Below are 20,611 nucleotides of genomic sequence, written 5' to 3'. Positions count from 1 at the left end.
AAATTCTTCCATTCTCATGGACAATCTAACCTCATTTACACCCATCTTATCGGCTAGCCTTGTTACACATCCACCACCGATTTCCTATCTCAAACCATGTGCAAGAGTCAAAGAAAGCAAACAAATACGTGTCAAAAAAAGCAGAGTGTTGAGTTTCTACACGAGAACACATTTTGCCCAATGCCCATGCACATCTCGTGAGCTGCTGCAGTATATGGGCTCTGGGTGTAATAGACACATATGCACAATTCTTTCATGAACCTGTATTCAACCTCTTCATTGACAACCGACCAGGTATATTTTTGCATGGGAAACTACAGGTATATTTTTGGATGGGAAACTATCCAAAAATCACAGTCACAAGTCTAGCCCATGATACGACCGATCGCATGGACCTTTCTCAAATCAACAAAACTCTTCCATGGCCTCGTCCCCCTCGACCACACCACCCAGTGATCTATACTGCCTCTATCTCTATCCCAAGTCGACAACGACAAGTCTCTCGAGCCACAAAAACCACCCAACTCCATTTGCAGCTATAGGCACAACCATGCACAAAGTCCACAACCATGCCTCAAACAAAGTAAAAATCTTAACTCCCTTTGAAAAGGCATATCAAAGTAAATGGCGAAGAAAGCAACAAAGAGAGTCAAAGAAAGCAATTGATTGGAGAATTCTTCGTGTTAAAGAAGCGCACACATACGGGCACACCTTCCACCCATTACCCATGCACATCACTTGCATGTTTCACTATGGGCAAACCTTCCACCCATTACCCATGCACATCACCTACATGTTTCACTATGGACATCACAATGTTTTTCTTCTCACATCTCACGACACACATAAACACATGGTGTTGCTACAAGTAATCTCGTCCATGCCAGCCCTCCAAATATATGTTTGGATGGGGGGACCACAGTAGACGTAAGCTTGGTCCATGGTAAGACCCATCGCCGAGAGAATCCTCAACCTTGTAGGTACCTCCCAACAAACTTCAATGCATGCAACTGATTCAACACCAATAACATCCTACCCTAGCCAATGTACTCACCCACGACGAAGCCCAATCTCTAAGCATCCCACTGTGAGATTCATGCATAATATTGTGTCATGCCAAGGTATCACAGACCATCATTACCCATGCAAATCATTCCATGGTGGTCCTTTTACTCATTTCACCTATTACAAGGTGGAGACCTCTTCTACCACAACAACCACCTCATGTTGAAGGGTCCACACCACTTCTACAACCAACGAAGTCCTAGCATGAAGAACCTCTACATCTCACCTATCACTTTCCATGCTATCTCGACAAGCTATGTGCCATCGAGGCTAGCCAAAGCTTCCTGTAAATTTTCCCTACATTCGACTGGGATTGGTCCTAAACTTTACAAGTTAACCTTGGCCTCCAACTTCATGGCATATCCAAGATGATCCACACCTTCCATCCTCATTGCAACTGCACCACCAACTTACACCACTTCCATCCTCATTGCAACTGCACCACCAACTTACACCACTTCCACAATCAACAGAGGCCTAGCATAAAGAACCTCTACATCTCATCTATTACTTTCCATGTTGCCTCGGCAAGCTATCTGTCATGTTGCCTCGGCAAGCTATCTGTCATTAAGACTAGCCAAATCTTCCTACCGATTTGCCTTGCATTCGGTTGCGAATCGATTCCAAATTATACAACTTAACCTCAACCGCCAACTTCATAACATATCCTGGACTATCCACATCTTCCACCCCAATAGCAACTACACCACCAACTTGGGTGAATAGAGGATGAGGTCACCATTAAGAATGGGGATATGTTAACCACTCCATTGCTTAACGTGATATCACACCCACTCGACCTAGCGTAAGGTGCTTCACCATCTTATCCACGTGAACGAACACTTAACTTTTATAAGACGATATTGGAACGTATAAAGCAGCCTTACCATGCACTTAATGTTAAATAGGGAAAGTCTATGGACTCTGTATATAGTTGCTTAAGACTAGCAATAGAGACTGGACCATTTTTTAGTTTGGCACCACCTAGTGTAAGAACTAGTCATTTGTATATGAGTCATTCTTGACAATAAGAAAATTACAATCTTTACAGTTTTCTTGTGAGCTCTCCTTCTTCCCTCTTCTTGCTTGTTTGTATACTATTGAATCTTGCTTGCTTGATGCATACTAGATAGGTTTGATTGTAAGTTTTCTTCTTGCATTAGAGCTTCCCCTTCACTCCCCACCTATTGTGAGAGAGAATCACCACGAAGACGGATCTCTTCTTGCCTCTACCTAGGCATTGAGAGATCTCCCTTCACCCCTTTGGCAAAGAGCATTCCAGTGTGACAACTGAATGAGGACTTGACGGATGAGCTAGCACACGCACAATGGGAAGTTGCATTTATGGCTCAAAGGCGAGATCCAAAACGACACATGTTTGGCAAAGCTAAGGTAATCTCTTGAATTGAACAATAATGCCTCTCCATCTTCTTTAGGGCATGCCACTATAGAAAACCTTATCACCCACACATTCAGTGTGCAGGAGAGTGATGACATTTGTCTATCTCCAAATAAGCTTGTATAATAGATTTCAAATCTAGATTTAGTCTTTGTTTACATGCTAATTTCATTGGTATGTCTTGTGCTTAGACATAACAATTATAGACCAACCAGACACAGATCTTATAGCAATGTGAACTCATTATCAAGATGTATAGTTGGGATTGTGGTTCATTAGTGGAAGAGTTCATGTGTGGAACTTTACCTTGGAAGAAAGACCTCCCAAGGGACCCAACCTGTGGTTAGTCCACTGGTCAGCCATACCAATGATAGACATGAGGACCAAGGAGGTGTTGTATGGAACGCACATGACTTGAGGGTGTGGGCTTACCAGGTTGTGTTGGTCTTTAGCTCGAGGGTGACTTACCATTACATATGGTTTGGAGGCTTACTGTTAGGTGGTGAGTGCTAGATGAACCCTTCTATGTTCTGGCACACACATGTAAGTGGATTCTTACTATGCGGTGCTTCATCCATCCATTGGAAGGTGGCCGTTATATCCTTCTTGGCAACTTCTAATCATTTAGAAGAAGTCTCAAATCCTTTTTGAGATTTGCATTTTTAGCCTTTACAAAGTCGCCCTACAGCCTTGCATTAGCCTCTTTCAAGAACTCCGATTCCAAAGTCAAGGCCTCACATGTTGAAGAAATTTCACATCTTCCTTTGCACTCTACAAAACTCTTGAAGCCCCCCAAACTTAGAGCTACGCGGGATTCCAATGCCGATGTGACTTTACGTGATGCTGCAATATCTTTTACTTCCTTTTGAAATGCATTTTCAAGACATTCTCTTCCTTCCTCAGAAGATATTCCTAATCGTCACTTCATTCTCCCACATCAATGGGGCCAATACATGTTTCAGAGCTGAACTCTTTTAGTTTTCCATATTGACCATGGCTCATGTTACCGTGTGGGTTGAAGGAGAGATCGCTATATGCATCACTTTGCATAGTGAGCACAGTTTTACAATCGAATGATGGGCTTGGGCAAAGAGCACGCTAGGTGGCTTTGAACGCACATTAGTAAGGCGAAGACATCAATGGTAAGGCAAGAGCAACACATTGCAATGCGAACTTGGTGGGCTGGAGCACACCACGTTAATTGGGCAAGCCAATGCAACCAGCTCGGGGGGGGAACTCTGGGTAGCTATGGGTGTACCACGAGGACCATGCATAGCTATATATGGTCACCAACATGAAGCGCAATAAGGAAGTGCACAGAACAAGACATTCAAGCAAAACAAAACGAGAGAGAGAGAGAGAGAGAGAGAGAGAGAGAGAAAAGAAGGGCCTTGTGGTTATAAACTATGCGCACGACCCTGTTTTAACTTCATGCAACCCTTGTAGTGTTATGAACTATACACAACCCTCTTTCATTTTTTTTTTCATGAGACCCTTAGCTTGATACATTAATACATTGGCAATTAAATCATCCATAGTAACGATGCACTCGATTGGTCAACAGCCCTCAGAATACACACCTTGACTTTCTCAAGCAAACACATCATAATCCATCCGTGGGACGCTAGATATAAAAGCTGTACACGCAGAACGCGATATATATATATATATATATATGTGTGTGTGTGTGTGTGTATGTGTGTGTGTGTGTGTGTGTGTGTGTGTATACATATATATGTATATATATACATATATATGTATACATGCGTATATATACATATATATATACACATATATATGTATATATATATATATATGTATATATGTACATATGTATATATATACATTATATGTGTATACATATGTATACACATACATATGTATATATATACATATATATGTGTACACACACACACACACACACACACACACACACACACATATATATATATATATATATATATATATATAGAGAGAGAGAGAGAGAGAGAGAGAGGTGGGGGGTTTTAGGTTTGCAGTAGTTGTTGTTGTTGTTGTCGCAATCTTGCTTATGTCCACACATCCTTACGGTTGCTTTCAGATTTCTGCACCTCATAGTTGTCTAATCCCTACATTAGCTCTTTTAGTTTTTTCCATATTGACCTTGTCACATGTTATTGTGGATTGAAGGGGGGTATCTTTATGTATCACTTGCCATAGACAGACCTATGTGGAGCATAGTGTTACAAACGTAGTGGTACAATGGTACCGTCCAGGGGATTTGGTACAATCAAATGGTAAAATCAAGGGGCCTTCATACTGGTGGGCATAGAGCTGAGACACACAGCATTGCACACTAGGTGGCTTTGAACGCACAGCACAAGGGGGCAACTCTGGGTAGTTATGGGTGTAGGGAGGCCTTACAGAGGTGAGCATGGTCACCAACAATAAGTGAGTGCAAGGGGAGAGAACAAGACATTCGAGCAAAAAAAAAGAGAGAGAGAGAGAGAGAGAGAGAGAGTGACAAAAAGGGTCTTCTTGTGGTTATAAGCGCACACAACCCTCTAAACTTTTTTTCCCATGAGACCCTTACCTTGATACATTAATACGTTCGCAATTAAGCCATCCATAGTAACAATGCACTCGATTGGTCAAGGGCACAGTGCCCCCAGAATACACACCTTTACCTTCTCAAGCACACACATCATAATCCTTGGGATGCTATATCTAAGATCTGTACATGCAGAACGAGAGAGTTGCCAAGGCAAATATAGGGGGGAAAGGGGTTCAGGTTTACAGCTTTTTCTGTTGTTGCATTCCTGTTCACACATCCTTACGTTCGCTTTCACCATCCTCTCTCCATGTGACTTATATCAATACCGTTTATCCACCTTACTCATATCAATACCGTTTGTTCACCTCACCTCTCCTGCTTAGCATCATGTAGCTTTCTTGTTGTATTGCGAGGAGGTTTATAAACCCCACCATTCACGAGTTTGGTGTGACATCATAGCCACTAACATCAAGAACTGTATTCCATGGTATTAACATAACTGCAGCTGAAGTGAAACTAAAATCATGTGTTATTTCAATATCATGGAAGGCTAAGAAAGGGAATCGTTGTGCAAGGATTCAGACATTGATATATCAAGCGTGGGGTTTATAGTATGGCACAATTGTCTTACTTCTGACTGTATAAAGTGTGTAGACTGTATAGCAATGGGACAATTGTGTTACTTCTGATTGTATGAAGTGTGTAGAACGTATAGCAATGGGACAATTGTATGGCACGATTGTCTTACTTCTGATTGTATAAAGTGTGTAGACTGTATAGCGATGGGACAATTGTGTTACTTATGATTGTATAAAGTGTGTAGAATGTATAGCAATGGGACAATTGTCTTCCTCCACGATCCCATCCACAAGTCCTAGGAGACGGCCATACTTGTGCATTGGACAGCCCCCCTCTTGAATGCTTCCTAAGACTTACATGCATTCTTTTGATAATTAAATTTTGAAGCTAACTGCCATCTATACACACCTATAAGTCATTTTAAAAACCTCCAGAAGTCAAAAATGCATAAACCCTACAGTTTAAAAAATGCCTTCTTACAGTCCATAAAGCTCTCTACACCAGCTCCAAGGGATTAAAAAATAGCAATGTCATATACATTTAGAGTAATCTTTAGTGTGCGTGTCTGTGTGTGTGTGTCTGTGTGTGTGTGTGTGTGTGTGTGTGTGTGAGAGAGAGAGAGAGAGAGAGAGAGAGAGAGAGAGAGAGAGAACCTACTGATTTTCAAAGAAAAGTACAACTGAGTCTAAAAAATAAAGAATTAATAAAACGCTTTCTCCCCAGAAACAGACCATACAATATTATCACACCATCCACGAGGCTCTTAATGAAAAATAAATAAAAATAAAAAAACTAACTCAACAATATCAACAAATTTATAGCACAGAGCTACCTCAAGAGGGTTTCCATGTGGATTTACCCAAAGGCTATGCTCAAGTATGGATATGGACAACAAGCCAAGCTTACATGCCCATCAGAAAAACCAACCCAAAGCATATCACCTGGGATGTACTGTTTGCTGCTGGAAAAGACCAAGACGAGAAGGTGATGAAATACTGCCAGGTGGTGATGGCTCAGGCGTCTCTGACACCTCGTATTGAGTTGGTAGCAAGTTTAGAAAGCTTCCTTGAACTGGGTGGTTTCCGCCCGGGGTTGTATCTGCAAAGAGCCAATGCGATTATTGACAAAGATTGAAAGCCTCCTGTCTTGGCCAACCACCCTCCAAGAAGGTAATAAATGCTAGGATATTAGGCTCTTACGAAATAGTGTCTTGATAGAGGGCCGTTTTGGCTTTTCTTTCTTCCGTAGCTCAGCTTGTGAATTCAAAAGCAAACACAAATTAGCTTAAAAGCTTCATCTCATTACAGCAGGTGCACTAACACACAACAAAACAGCCTGCTATTACAAACACCACTTACCAAAACCAGGAACTTGGGCATCCTGGACAATCTCAAGGTTCTTATAGGTGTAGCCAACAAAGTTCACATCCTTGGATGAAAGCATCTTTTAAGAAAACAAAAATTGGACTTAAGAAACCCACAGACAAAATAGAAAAGCAAAGCTAAATGATACATAAAGGAAACAGGTTCCACATACACAACCACCACTGAGAGCTATGGATATACAAACGCCACAACCTTGAGGAAGAGGCAACATGCGATAGGATATACACAGTGAGTGCAAAACGTCACAACCTTGAGGAAGAGACATGTCATAATATCCAAGGCATTGCACATGTAGCCAGAACTGTCGTGTTTAATTGTGCTTTTGAGTATCTCTCTGGTCGTGTCAACATGTATCTATTTCAGAATACCACAACTAATACAAAATTGTTGACGGCCAATGTAGATACACACTCACTCTCAGTTCATTTGACAGCCTACATGCAGCATCTTTACTTTCTATGCACATCAACATCAGATGCATACTGAAATCCAAGTTTACAACCCCAAAACAAGACAGCCAAAGTACCTTCCTCCAAGGACCAGCTTTTGAAGGTGGCTGTAATTGGGTTCCAGCCTGCATTGAAACCAAAAGTCAGAAGACATGTATCAGAAACACATTCTACAGCAACAACAACGTGATTAATATTTCAATAACAACGAGATCAGCACTGCTTTCTATTGAAATATACAATTGGACTATGTCAACCAGTAGTGCCCAGATTTACTGACTATCCTTCTTGCCATAAGAAAGACCCACTGTCACTCATGCTATGGTTGATCTACCATCCCAACTCCTCCAAAGAGTACAGATTATATCCCCACTGACGCTGATTATATCCCCATGTGTAGTTGCTCTCTCATGACCCTTTTCCCATAGGTTATCTGCTTCCCTTTTGGCCGCCGCCTCAGATGAGCTTCCACTGCTCATTTCTCTCTGGGTTTTGATGTGTATTTTGTGAGTATGATCTAATGGGACACTACAAGGTAACAAGTGAAAAGATGATCTAATGGAACTGAAAGGCAAAAAGTGTGTAGAATACCTCTTCAAACTTCTCGAAATTCTGAGTGTCTAACTCATCAGTCACCTCAGGCTTAAAGGCTGCCTCTATTTCATAAAGCTGCTCCCAAGAAACACTTTTGAACCAAGGGTGTGCCTGCACAGGGTGGAAGCACATACATGTTAAGAACCTGACTTCTTGCATCTGCTATGGCCATATACCCATCAAGAATATGGGCTTCACCTTGATTTCATCTGCACCTTTGGTACCCAACCTATGCTCAACATCGCAGAGAAGCCTGCTTATCATATCTTTAGCTTCCGCAGATAGCTTAACCTCCTCTGGAAACTTCAAGTGACTCCTCCAATTGACAATCTGCGCACAACTCCCGACACAACAAACAGATGAAAACTGGATTGCTGGTGGGTGAAGGAGACCCTAACAATTGTCTGCAAAAGATTTCACCTTTCTACATGTAGACATTGGTTCGTCAGAATAGAAAGGCGGATAACCTATAAGCATTTCATACATAATAGCTCCAAGGGACCACCTAAGAACATGTCAAAGATCTGTGTCAAAACATCTGGAACGACGCCAGAGTACGCACATGATAAAATTGCGCTTCGATTAAAAGGCAATTCTGTGTTTGAGCATAGCTGTTAAGGGTTTACCAGTCACATTCCATACCATAGCCTTTCTTAAGTAAAACCTCGGGAGCAATATAATCCGGTGTGCCAACTGTTGAATAGGCCTGCAAAACCAATATAAATTATCCTCTCGGTGCAAGAAAATTATTTAATACACAAGCACATGGTTGCGCACGCATGCATGTACCAACCTGAACCAAAATTAGGTGATTCTGCATTCAAACTTCATTTTAGCACCTCCATTCTCCTTCCCATAGTGCATACACCCGACAGACCTCACCTCTACTAGCAAACTACGAGTAGAGAATTAATTTCCGTCATGCGAACAATAAGAGCATTGGGCACCTCAAAAGGTGGTGGAAATGAAAGCCAAATGAACGTGGGTAGCTAGCCTGATTATGCTGACACCGCCCAAATTGAGTTGCAAGACCAGTTCTTTCTTCTCCCTTTCACCCAATCTACTCTTTCTAGAAGGCTGTACATACAGTTGCAGGTCATGAGGACTTTCATGCCAAGTTCACCAAAAACTAAGCCAGATTACAGCTACAGCTCCTTACAGATGCATTAGAGCCAACCTAGCTCCAAGGGCGAGAATCCTCCACTATCATGATTTCTAGCAATCTACAGCCACTTCCTGGGCTTGAAGAATGGCAGTATTGTAGGATTATATATATGCGGTAGTGACCGTATGCAAGGGCTTACCACACTTTTTCCCTCTACACATTATAGAGGTTTTTCCCCTGGCGATTTGGTGTGTCCGGACACCTATACTTTTACATTTCAGGCCTGTACTTGCGGTACTAGTGGTTCTACACATCTTATCACTTCATTCTAGTATATCCACAGTCCCAAGCTCTCTATTGCTCCCTACTCTATACTCTTGCTGTTTTTTGTGTATCTTTGCTGAACATTAGGGTTTGCCAAATCCCAACAGTGGTATCAAAGCTCTAGGTCGATTCTTCCTCGAGTGTTAGCACCCCATACCCGACCATACATCCTTGTGCCACCTTGTACCTATCCGTACACCTACACGAGCCGGCACCCGACAGAACATCATCACGTTGTCGCAAACCTATTCGTATATCCTCGCACAACGCCCGTAGTTGCCATACTTGCAGTCCATACTACTCATACCGTCAGTACTTTCTTGCATCTGTACCTGAAACACTGCAAATCTCAAAATTTGGGGCTTTCTGCAATTACAGCACAAATTGGGGCATTCAACCTTCGAGGTAACATAATTTCTCGTCAATTCTGCTTTCAGCTATCAATTTCTCTCCCTACAGGACTTTTCTGCATATGATTGCTACAAGGCAGTTTTCAGTGTGTTGCATTTCCCAAAAAAAGCATTTCAAAAATTGTGTGCATTGCTACCCGTGCATTTATAGTTAGAAATGGCACAAAATGCTAGATATGTATTTTGGTGTATTCGCATAGGAAGACAAGCTTGACGGGAGTAATTTCTCCCTATGGAGCTTTATGATCAAAAACTTTCTTGTGGCAAGGGCCTATGGGGTTTTGTGAGCGGGGATGATACCCGTCCTGCGGACATTGTGCCTGGCACGCCTCAAAGAGGTGATGGGCGAGGTGGTCAGCAGACCCAAGCCCAACCTGCAGCACCTGTCGTGCCCTCACCAGTGTTTGCTGAAAATTTAAATCAGCCTATGGTTGAATTTGGTAGATAGTTGTACGGGGGTCAACAAGACATGTTTGAAGGACTACTTCCATTTGCAATTGATGGTACAGCAATACAACCCGTAGTAGTGAACATGTGTTGCAGCCATATAGACATTATGTGGATGCTGAAGTTCAGCAAGATGAACAGCCTGTTATGCATGATGATACAGAAGAGGTTGTGAGGGGAGCAGACAGCTCTACAAGAGGCCAGATCAGTCCCTAGCTGGCTGGTCCGAACTTTGCAAGTTGGCAAACCTTCATCTCCTCTTAGTAGGAGGACACGAGCTGGTTCTAGGAATGAACCACATCATGCGGGTGTTGCTTGGTTGAGTAGCTTGTGTGATGTTGATGAGCCAGGCTCATTTGAAGAAGCTCAAGAACATGAGCATTGGATGGAAGCTATGCAGGATGAGATGAATGCCATACATAAAAATGGCACTTGGGATTTGGTGGATTTACCTCCTGGCAAGAAGGCAATTGGCACTAAGTAGGTGTACAAAGTGAAGAGGAAAGCTGATGGTATTGTTGAAAGGTACAAGGCAAGGCTTGTGGCCAAAGGATATGCACAACAAAAGGGCATAGAATATGATGAAACTCTTGCACCTACTTATGCAACCATTAGATGTGTGATTGCATTGGCTGCCCATCATGGTTGGAAAGTACATCAGTTGGATATTGAGATGGCCTTCCTTAATGGGGATTTGCAAGAAGAAGTGTACGTATCTCAGCCAATCGGATTTGAGGCGAAAGGTCAAGAAAGAAAAGTACGTAGCTTGAAAAAGGCATTGTATGGCCTTAAACAAGCTCCCCGAGCTTGGTATGAGAAGATAATGCTTATTTGACCAGCCAAGGCTATCAAAACAGTTGGACTGAAAGTACTCTCTAAATCAAGGTAGACGAAGAGGATTTGGTTGTGGTCATCCTATGTGGATAACATGATAGTCATTGGGACAAATGAGGATAAAAAAGCAACATTCAAGGTTGATTTGGAGACCTCATTTGAGACGTCAAATCCCAATCTATTGCACTTTTATTTGGGCATACAGTTTATGCAGAGACAGATGAGAGCATTGTGCTACTACAATCCTAGTACATAGAGGGGCTGTTGGAAAGGTTTAAATTTCAGGATTGCAAGCCTATTTCTACTCTGGGAGAACCCAGACTTCCGATGAGCATGTACGGCAATAACTCCGTAAAGTCATCCAGTAATACGATGTAGAGTCGGTCCGCGATGATGACTTTGAGCAAGTGGAGCCACCAGGATGGCTAGGATTTTACCCACCACCAGTAGTAAGGCTAGAAGATAAACCGGAGCGCATTATCCAGGATCCTTAGAGGGAGAATAGTGTCCAGCCCAAGCTTGATGGGTGCTTCGTGCCTTGGCCAACTAATGACCGTGGGGTTGTCAAGTGGTGTTAGGAGGCTTTGGCTAAGTGGGATTCAAGTTTGAATTTGCACACACATTGGTGGGTCCAAGAGTGGCTCAATAGTCTGGACTTCAGAGACCCCAAGTCATGACGCTTGTTTTCAAGTACTTTTTTGTAAAATCCCTAATTAGTAATTTTTAAATTTATCGAGATCTTTGCCAAACCGTGATGGAATATGATTTGCTCAATGCTCTTACTTTTCCACAGGAGTGAATAGTTCTTTTTTAAAATGGTGAAAAGATCATACCAAGCTTTACCATGAACCGGCGAGGGAATAGTTCTTTTTTGAAACGGTGAAGAGATCATACCAAGCTTTACCATGAACCCTTAGTGTTAACTGAGTGGCAAGTGACAGGCAATCTTGTTAGGTTTGACTTAACCCAAGACAAGATGCCAAATTAGGCAGTCTTGTGGTGATAATCATAATCTAGGATGCCTAAGCCAAGGTTTTTTGGATGGCTTATAAACAGACAATGGAGCTAACTACAAGAGCCACGAACAGATTGGGAGGTGAACATGGTGGTATCTTTCATACTTGACTTTGCATGGATTCGATTCACCCTCAAATTGACCTAAGGTTTGACCTTGGTGTTCAAAGGGGAATTCAATTGCTTCAAGGCTAGGTAACGTGACCATTCCACCTATGATCATGCTTAACGAAGCTTTTATGTGGGATGTGCTCTAGTGGTGTCAAATCCCCACCGGATCTCCTCGTGGAACGCTTCTGGTACGAGACTCAAATCCTGCAAACAAACAAACAACAATGGAGTGCACGCCTGACTCACCTCCCAACCATGACAGCCGTGGGCAAGCCCACAATCTTAGCTGTCCCCACTGAGCCACGAGCTGAGCTAACTAGGTTGACGTACCAACAAATCTGCTCCTCGCGACGTCCCATACCGCCACGAAGCTACCCTCGCGGGCCTCGAGATTGCTGCCGGCCTCGGCTACGTAAAGCAAGCGCACGTCTGCACTAGATCCAGGCTCCAGACCATAGAGCTCTCACAAATCTCGCGAGACTCTATATGACTAATGACTAACCTTGGCCACCCTTTTATAGGCTCTTGGCCGGTCATCGGAGGTCCACACTTGGGCGCCCGCCCATCCATACTTGGGTGCCCGCCCGTTAGTCTATCCCTAACTTAGCTCGCCAATCAGCCTGCCTAGCTCCAAGCTTCCCCAAACCTCGAAGCTAGTCTTGTGTGCGTGTAGCACACGGTAGATACACACTATGCACATGACATACTCCCCTTCCTCTCAGAGCTCACTCTTGAGCTCACTAAAAAGCCAGGGTAATCTCTCTGAAGAGTAGTCAATGTCTCCCATGTAGCGTCCTCCTCAACACGATCCTTCCACTTGATCTTGTATTCCGTGATAAGCGTATTACGCAATCTTCTTTCACAAAATCCAAGAATCTTTTCAGGTTCGTGCGGAACAAATGTCATGTCCTCGACATCTATAATTTCTTGAGGAGTAACTAACTGGTCTGTTCCACCCAATACTTCCTTAAGTCTACTGACATGAAATACAGGATGAACTTTCACATGAGAAGGCAAATCCAATTCATATGCAACTGAACCAATCCTTCGTGTAATACAAAATGGTCCACAATATCTAGGGAATAATTTAAGAGCTCAACCTGTCCGTAGTAAAGTCTCGGAATCTTTCGGAACTCGCAAATACACCATCGTTCCTTCAAAGAACTCTTTGGGTGAACAATGTCTATTAGAATAAAATCTATCTCGGTCTTGAGCACTTCTAAAAAATTCTTTCGCAACTTGTAACATTTCTTGCATATCTTGCAAAAAGGGGTCAGCCAAGACTGTGGGCTTGCCCACGGCTGTCATGGTTGGGAGGTGAGTCAGGCTTGCACCCCCTTGTTGTTTGTTTGTTCGTTTGTTTGCAGGATTCGAGTCTCGAACCAAGATCGATCACGAGGGTATCCGTGGGGATTTGACAATAATCCATATACCTCCTTGTGGGTACTTCCCCAAAAACCATGGGTCTTCATGCAATAGAGCTGGTACAGCCGGTACAACTCTCCATTCAGCCAGCTTAGCAAGTACATGGGCTGGTACAGCAGATATAGCTCTCCATTCAGCTGGTACAGCCCTCCATTCAGCCAGTACAACAAGTACATGGACTGGTACAGTAGGTACAAGGCTGGTTCAGCAGATATAGCTCTCCATTCGGCTGGTACAGCCCTCCATTCAGCCAGTACAGCAAGTACATGGACTGGTACAGTAGGTACAAGGCTGGCACATCATGTACAAGGATTGATACAAGTACAATGGCTGGTACAACAGGTACACTGGTTGGTACAACAAGGGCTGATACAACAGGTACATTGGTTGGTGCAACAAGTGGCAGCCGGTACATTGGCTGGTACAATAGGTACAACGATTGGTACAGCCCGTACAAGGACTGGTGCAGCCGGTACAATTGGTATAGGGACTGGTACAACAAGTACAATGGCTTTTGTAGAGGGGAATGAAATAGAGAAGACTCTCCATAGAGAGCAACCATCATACTAGAGGCTGGTCTGCAACAAGAGAGAGCCTCCTCCAAATGAAGAGAGAGGGCTCGAATTTATAGATTTAGGCCTCCCATGCAAAAGAAGGCTATAATGACAAGTAGAGAGCCACACAATAGCTGAAGTGACATGTAAGGCCACTTGTCTCGCTTTGATCCCCTTTGTTGCCACATGTCCCAATCTAAGAGATGGGTCCTCCCATAATCTTTACCTTTAAAAATATCCCAACTAGTAGCCCATTTGTCATAGATAATTTGGCAACTCTTCAAATTTGCTTGACTCCAAACGTAATGACGCGAACAAAATTTCCATCCACTCTACCACTTGCACTCCGTGTTGGTACTTTGACCACACACCTTGGAGGAGAGGTGGGCTCAAGTGTGTAACATAAGATATTAGATAAGAATCACTCACACGCATAGATATCATGGTGCTCCATAAACGTTTCTGCTACAAATAGTTTTTAGGCATTTCGACCATCAATAGTTTTACAAGTATTATGGCCACTGATAGAAAACCTCAATCCATGAGATAACCATGAGTTCCATAAGTCTAATGCATCCAAATAAAGTAAGCTAAAAACATAATCCATCCCAATGAAGAGAGCCATAAACAATGTTTCCCTGAAACCATCTCAAGGCAAACAAATAAACAATGTTTCCCTAAAACCATCTCAAGGCAAACAACAACACCCTATTCTCCTTGTATAAGGATACAAGGAGAATAGTGAACATCAAAAGCACTTCACAATAAGTAGCAAAAACACCAATTTTGCAAACTCAAAGTATACTTAGCTTTTCTTTTCCAAGTTTGATCCTATGACGTGAGGATTATGCACCCACCCTGCCAACCAAAGATATTTCCCCATATCCGTTGCCTTTCTACCTCCAGAAGTTTAGGGACTTGCGGATTAACAAATGCAAAACTTTGGACGAGGCCATTCATTCAGCTCGTATCTATGATGATACAATGGTCTCTTCCAAGTCTAAACCCGTTACCGAGCAGGAGAACAAGCATAAAAGAAAGTTCTCCGCACCAATGGCTAACACGACTGAAGGAAAGTATTCAGACTAACCTTCGAAGAATTCAAGTTCGATACCAGCGAAGAAGAAACGACTCCTTAAGGCTTTGAAGCTCAAGAAGGAGAGACGTTGTTTCATCTGCGAAGAAAAAGGACACATGCGTAACGAGTGCCCAAAGCAAAAGGGTGCAAAGACCAACGCAGGACCCAAACCAAAGGCAGCTAACTAGTTGTCTTTGACAGATACGTTAGTTACTGTACTTTCTCGCCCTAGTACATGTTCTGATTGTCTGTTCAACTCTAAAGTTTTTGGCTTGCATGCTCTTCTCCGAGTTTATGCAGAAGTAAATGGCCATAGAATCCACATTTTTCTAGACCCTGACAGCTCACACAACTTTGTTAACTACAAACTTGTGCAGAAATTGAGTCTTGATACGTCACCCAGCGATCATACCTATGAGATATGCCTACGGCAAGTATGGGATCGAAAGGTAGAGATGCTACCAATCCGGATTCAGGACTACAAAGATACTCTGGAATGCTATATTATGCACCTAGAACATGTAGACTTGTTGTTAGGGATTGAGTGGTTTAAGACTCTTCAAGTCCAGATAGATTGGTCTTGTCATATTTTTTCTTTTCAACATAGGAACACCCAGTATAGTATTTTAGGTGACTGTATACATCCCTCTCAAGGACCTCTTGTAAATACAGTTGATTTTGGAAATATAATGGAACAGCAAGTACAATGGCTGGTACAGCAGATACAAATGCAGGTACAGCATGTGCAATGGCTCGTACAACAGGTACAGTGGCTGATACAGCAAGTATAGTGGCTGGAACAGCAGGTACAGCAAGTACAAATGCTAGTACAGCAAGTACAATGGCTGGTACAGCATGTACAGCAAGTACAAGGACTGGTACAACAAGTATAGTGGCTAGAAATCATAATAAAATGACTAAATACCCTTGCCTTCAGTATTTCTTCGCAATGGAAGCCTCCAAAACAGTCCCCAACAGCCGGTATTCTGCATGGACAGCCTTGAAGAGAGAAAGAAAGAAAGAAAGAAAAGAAAACTATATTAACGTCCTTTAGAGGCCACATCTGACCTATAGGACTAATCATTAGGGTAGCCTGTAAAGGTGGTAGAGGCTAGTGTGCGAAAAGAGAGAGAAAGAGAGTGGCCATCATTAGGGTAGCCTGTAAAGGTGGTAGAGGGTAGTGTGTGGAAAGAGAGCCTCCATTAATGAAGAGAGGGCTCCAATTTATAGATTTGGGGCTCCCATGAGTGAAAAAGGAAAGAGAAGACTATGATGACAAGTGGAGAGCCATACAAAAGCTGAAGTGACAAGTGTGAGGCCACTGTCTCACTTTGATCCACTTTCTAACAAGTGTCAAGCCACTTGTCTCACTTTGGTCCTCTTTCTTGCCACATGTCCCAATCTAAGAGATGGATCCTGATTCCTTCCATAAACTTTATCTCTAAAAATATCCCAACTGGTAGACATTCTGCCATAGGCACTTTGCCAACTCTTGGTATTTGCTCAATTCTAGATGTAATGATGCGAACAGAATTTCCATCGGAGTCGGGCCAAAAATAGCAACTCTCCTAAATTTTAGGAGTGTGGTCCTTTGTATTCCAGGCTAATCCCCCATTCCCAAAGCTTGTACTTCCCAAATATTTAGACATCCTGGAATCTACCAGACCCCTTTCATACTAGGAAATCTCCAGGTTGGTGACGCATAGATCTAGCACCGGCCAAGGTGGCCAGGGAGAGATTTTGGCGGTTATGGATTTGGGAGTGCCAGCCTCTCACGCGGTTGCAGTGGGACCCTGGAGAGTGGACTTGGCATGATCCCACAGATTGGGTGGAGACTCTGGATGGCCCCTTTCTTTGCATATACAGCACGGCTCGACCGCAGGATCTAGATGCCAGAGATAGATGGCACACTGGCAGCAACCCCACACTGGCAATCTCAAGGCCTATCATAGCGTTTCCATTCAGATTTTTGGTAGAGGCTTTGGGACAGCTTTCGGCCGAGGAAGATCGCTCTCTTCCTTTGGAAGACGGCACACGGGAGTCTGGCGGTTGGTACTTGGCTGGCAGTCGGAGGTCAATCAACAACTTGCCCGAAGCGCGGCCACCCCCATGAGTCTCAGCAACATTGCCTTTGGGATTGCCCGAAGGCTCAGCAAATTTGGCAGCGGATTCTCCGCATCTTCGCTATGGGCAGGGCATCAACCCGGATCATCACTTGGGGTACTGTCGCTTGGGCCACCGAGACTAGAGTGGTCAAGACTTACAAGGAGGATGGGGAAGGCCTTGCCCTTCAGGTCTCCCACTATCACAGCCCCACCTGCAGATGTCTGGCGACCAGGCTCATGCCAGTGATGGGAGATTTGAAGTAGCATAGCAGCCTGGCACATCTGGCGTGCTAAATGTAGCGAGGCCATCAAGGGTACCCACACTCCGCCGGCTAAGACCATCAGGAGCATATGGCTTGACAACATTCACACCCTCCGCGATCAGTGGGGGAAGCTGCACGGAGGTTCTAACCGCATGCGGAAGCAGCAGGAAGCCTTCTTGAGACTTTGGAGGCCTGGCCCTTTTCTCACAGCAGATAGGGGCAATGACCCCCATCTGGCATTACAGACCACCTGTGTGGTTGTCCCCCCCGCCCTCCCCCCCCCCCCCCGCCCCTCGCCCCCCGCCCCTCCGCGTATGAGATAACCTTCTCTTTATAGAGCGGCTAGCCGGAGGAGAAGCATCTCTTCCCCTTATAATCACTTGTTTCCTGCCCTTATATAAGGCGAGTTTGTATTTAGCCCTTCGAGGCTGTTTTTTCTTTAACTAATTGAAGGATCTCTTTCCCGGGGAAAAAAAAAAAGGAATGCGAGCAACCATCATAGTAGAGATTCGTCTAAGCAAGAGAGCCTCCTCCAAATGAAGAGAGGGCTCAATTTATAGATTTGGGCCTCCCATGAGCTAAAATAGCAAGAGAAGGCTATAATGACAAGTGGAGAGCCACACAATAGCTGAAGTGACAAGTGTGAGGCCACTTGTCTCGCTTTGATCCACTTTCTTGCCACATGTCCCAATCTAAGTGTAACGCGCGGAAGCTCTGGGTAGTCTTCTTTCAGCCCTAAACACTCTTGAAGACCTCCTGATGCAAAAACGCACCATGATGCAAAAACGCAGGTAGAGAGAGAGTAGAGAGAGAGAATGAGAAGTGCTGGAATTTCAGTATATACTATGTACAAAAAGGTACAGATCTTTGCAGCCATGGGCTGCCTTCATAAAAAGGTTCCTAACCCTAAATTCTGTCCCCTATGGGACCTCTAAGTGACCCACACCCCTAGTGGGTGGAATGATCAATGCTATGAGCACTTGATGCCTTTTATAGGCTTCTTGGACAAGGTAGGAGCTGGCCGACTGCTGGTCGGCCAGTTCTAAAAGCATTAAATGCTTATTAAATCAGCCGACTTCATGCGCCTTCATGCGCCTTGCTTCCTGGTTCAGCCGACAGCTTCTGTCCTCAGCCGACAGCTTCTGTCCTCAGCCGACTGCTCCCTGGTGCTTCTCCAAGTCCAACCTGTCCACTACTGCATCTTGTGCTCCACAGTCTGACTCTATCTGGTTCCTAGTCTTTATCTGCTTGCCTCTTCTGGATCTAGCCCTAAAAATGTCCATGGCATCTGTGATGCACATGACACTAAGAGATGGTTCTTCTCATAATCTTTACCTTCAAAAATATCCCAAATAGTAGCCCATTTGTCATAGGTAATTTGGCAATTCTTGATATTCCAAACAGAATGACACAAACAAAATTTCCATCGGAGTTGTCCAAAAATACTAACCCTCCTAGATTTTAGGAGTCGAATCCTTTGTATTCCAAGATAATCCCCTATTCTCAAAGCTTGTAATATCCAAATATTTAGACATCCTGGATGTTGGAAACATGGATCCTCCCACTTCCCGGGAGGTCACCCATCCCAATTGTGTTCCTGCGCAAGCGCGCTTAACTAAGGTGGTCTAGCCATCCAGACCCCAAAACCTTAAGGTGTTAGGTGACCTCCGGTAATCCAATTTGTAGAAAGCTCAACTTGCCAAGATTCAAACCCAGTCTCACCACGTGAGCTAGTTCTCTCTAGAAGTGTGAATTGTATCTCCAACACTAGAGTCCACCAAACCCCTTCCATACCGGGAAATGTCCAGGCTAGTGACAGTAATTGTGAGTAGTGGTGCTGGTCTATGAGGTACAACAAGATAAGGAACTTTCTTAGTTGTCTAAACATGGCTTGTTACCCGAAAGGTGATTCCTCACATGCTCTCTCGATGGCCAAATAAAATTGATACATCAAAATTATACATGAGAGAAATGAGAAGTTTGGCTTCTCAATCTTAGACTAAATGTCTAGACTAGTTGACCGTTGGACCATTTGATACTCCAAGGTGGACGCAATTCCAAGGGATTATTTTGATTCCAAGACTTTGGAGTCATATGGATTTTCCACTTGTTTGAAGACATGTAACCCATGTTAAGAGGTGGCATATGTTGTAACCATTGTCCTTCGAGATCTCTGTTAATGGGATTGCGTGGACCTTTGGTTCACCCCAATTTGGTGGGGTAAAAGTGGATGTTAGCCATATGTTGTCTTCATGTTATTCGAGGACATGGGACGTACACAAAAGTTGATTGGGAGTTTTATGCTTGGCCTAAAGTAGACGTGAGTATCTACTAGTTATGTGTGAAAACACAATCTCCGTTCAATCTTAGATGAGGATTGGACAGGGGAGATTTTGTAGTGGAAGTACATGGCAAAAGGACTAGGTTGTGCATTGAGTGGACTAGTGTTTGCCGACAACTAATGCAAGATGCCATTTGGTATGACATTTGAGTTGTGCTATGGGTCTATGCTAGGGTTATTATGGTAGAGCTTGTTGCACTTTGTGACTAGGTGTCCTATTAAGATTTAGCTCTCGAACAAGAGTTAGATTGACGATACACAATCAGATCTTTGTAGCACGATCTACAAGAGGAGTCTTACATAGGTAATCTAGCAACTCTTGGTATTTGCTCAATTTGAGACGTAATGACGCAAACAAATTTTCCATCGGAGTTGTCCAAAAATACTAACCCTCCTAGATTTTACAAGTCGGATCCTTTGTATTCCAGGATAATCCCCTATTCTCAAAGCTCGCTCTCTCGATGGCCAAATAAAATTGATGCATTGAAATTGTACATGAGAGAGATGAGAAGTTTCGCTTCTCGATCTTAGACTAAATGTCTAGACTAGTTGACCGTTGGACTGTTTGATACTCCAAGATCTAATAGCCTATGGCT

At 43.5% G+C, this 20,611-nt stretch overlaps 1 protein-coding gene across 1 annotated transcript in view; it reads right to left on the bottom strand.

Annotated features, from left to right (window-relative positions):
- Nucleotides 1-6,256: 6,256 nt before the first annotated feature.
- LOC147607484 (uncharacterized) overlaps nt 6,257-20,611 on the bottom strand; it is a 29,127-nt gene continuing 14,772 nt past the window's right edge. Inside the window, exons 6-13 of the mRNA XM_086790654.1 lie at nt 8,631-8,710; nt 8,425-8,509; nt 8,203-8,334; nt 8,002-8,115; nt 7,488-7,535; nt 6,935-7,019; nt 6,776-6,829; nt 6,257-6,674 (exon numbers count right to left, since the gene is read on the bottom strand). Of these exons, the coding sequence (XP_086646780.1) occupies nt 6,514-6,674; nt 6,776-6,829; nt 6,935-7,019; nt 7,488-7,535; nt 8,002-8,115; nt 8,203-8,334; nt 8,425-8,509; nt 8,631-8,710 (759 nt within the window). The 3' untranslated portion in view covers nt 6,257-6,513. The remainder of the gene's footprint in view (nt 6,675-6,775; nt 6,830-6,934; nt 7,020-7,487; nt 7,536-8,001; nt 8,116-8,202; nt 8,335-8,424; nt 8,510-8,630; nt 8,711-20,611) is intronic.

Source organism: Cibotium barometz, chromosome 55 (assembly GCF_041138505.1).
Source record: "Cibotium barometz isolate CiBa-2024 chromosome 55, ASM4113850v1, whole genome shotgun sequence".
Lineage (NCBI taxonomy): Eukaryota > Viridiplantae > Streptophyta > Polypodiopsida > Cyatheales > Cibotiaceae > Cibotium > Cibotium barometz.
The sequence above is the reverse complement of the archived record's forward strand: the minus strand, read 5'-3'. Positions and strand labels throughout refer to the sequence as shown.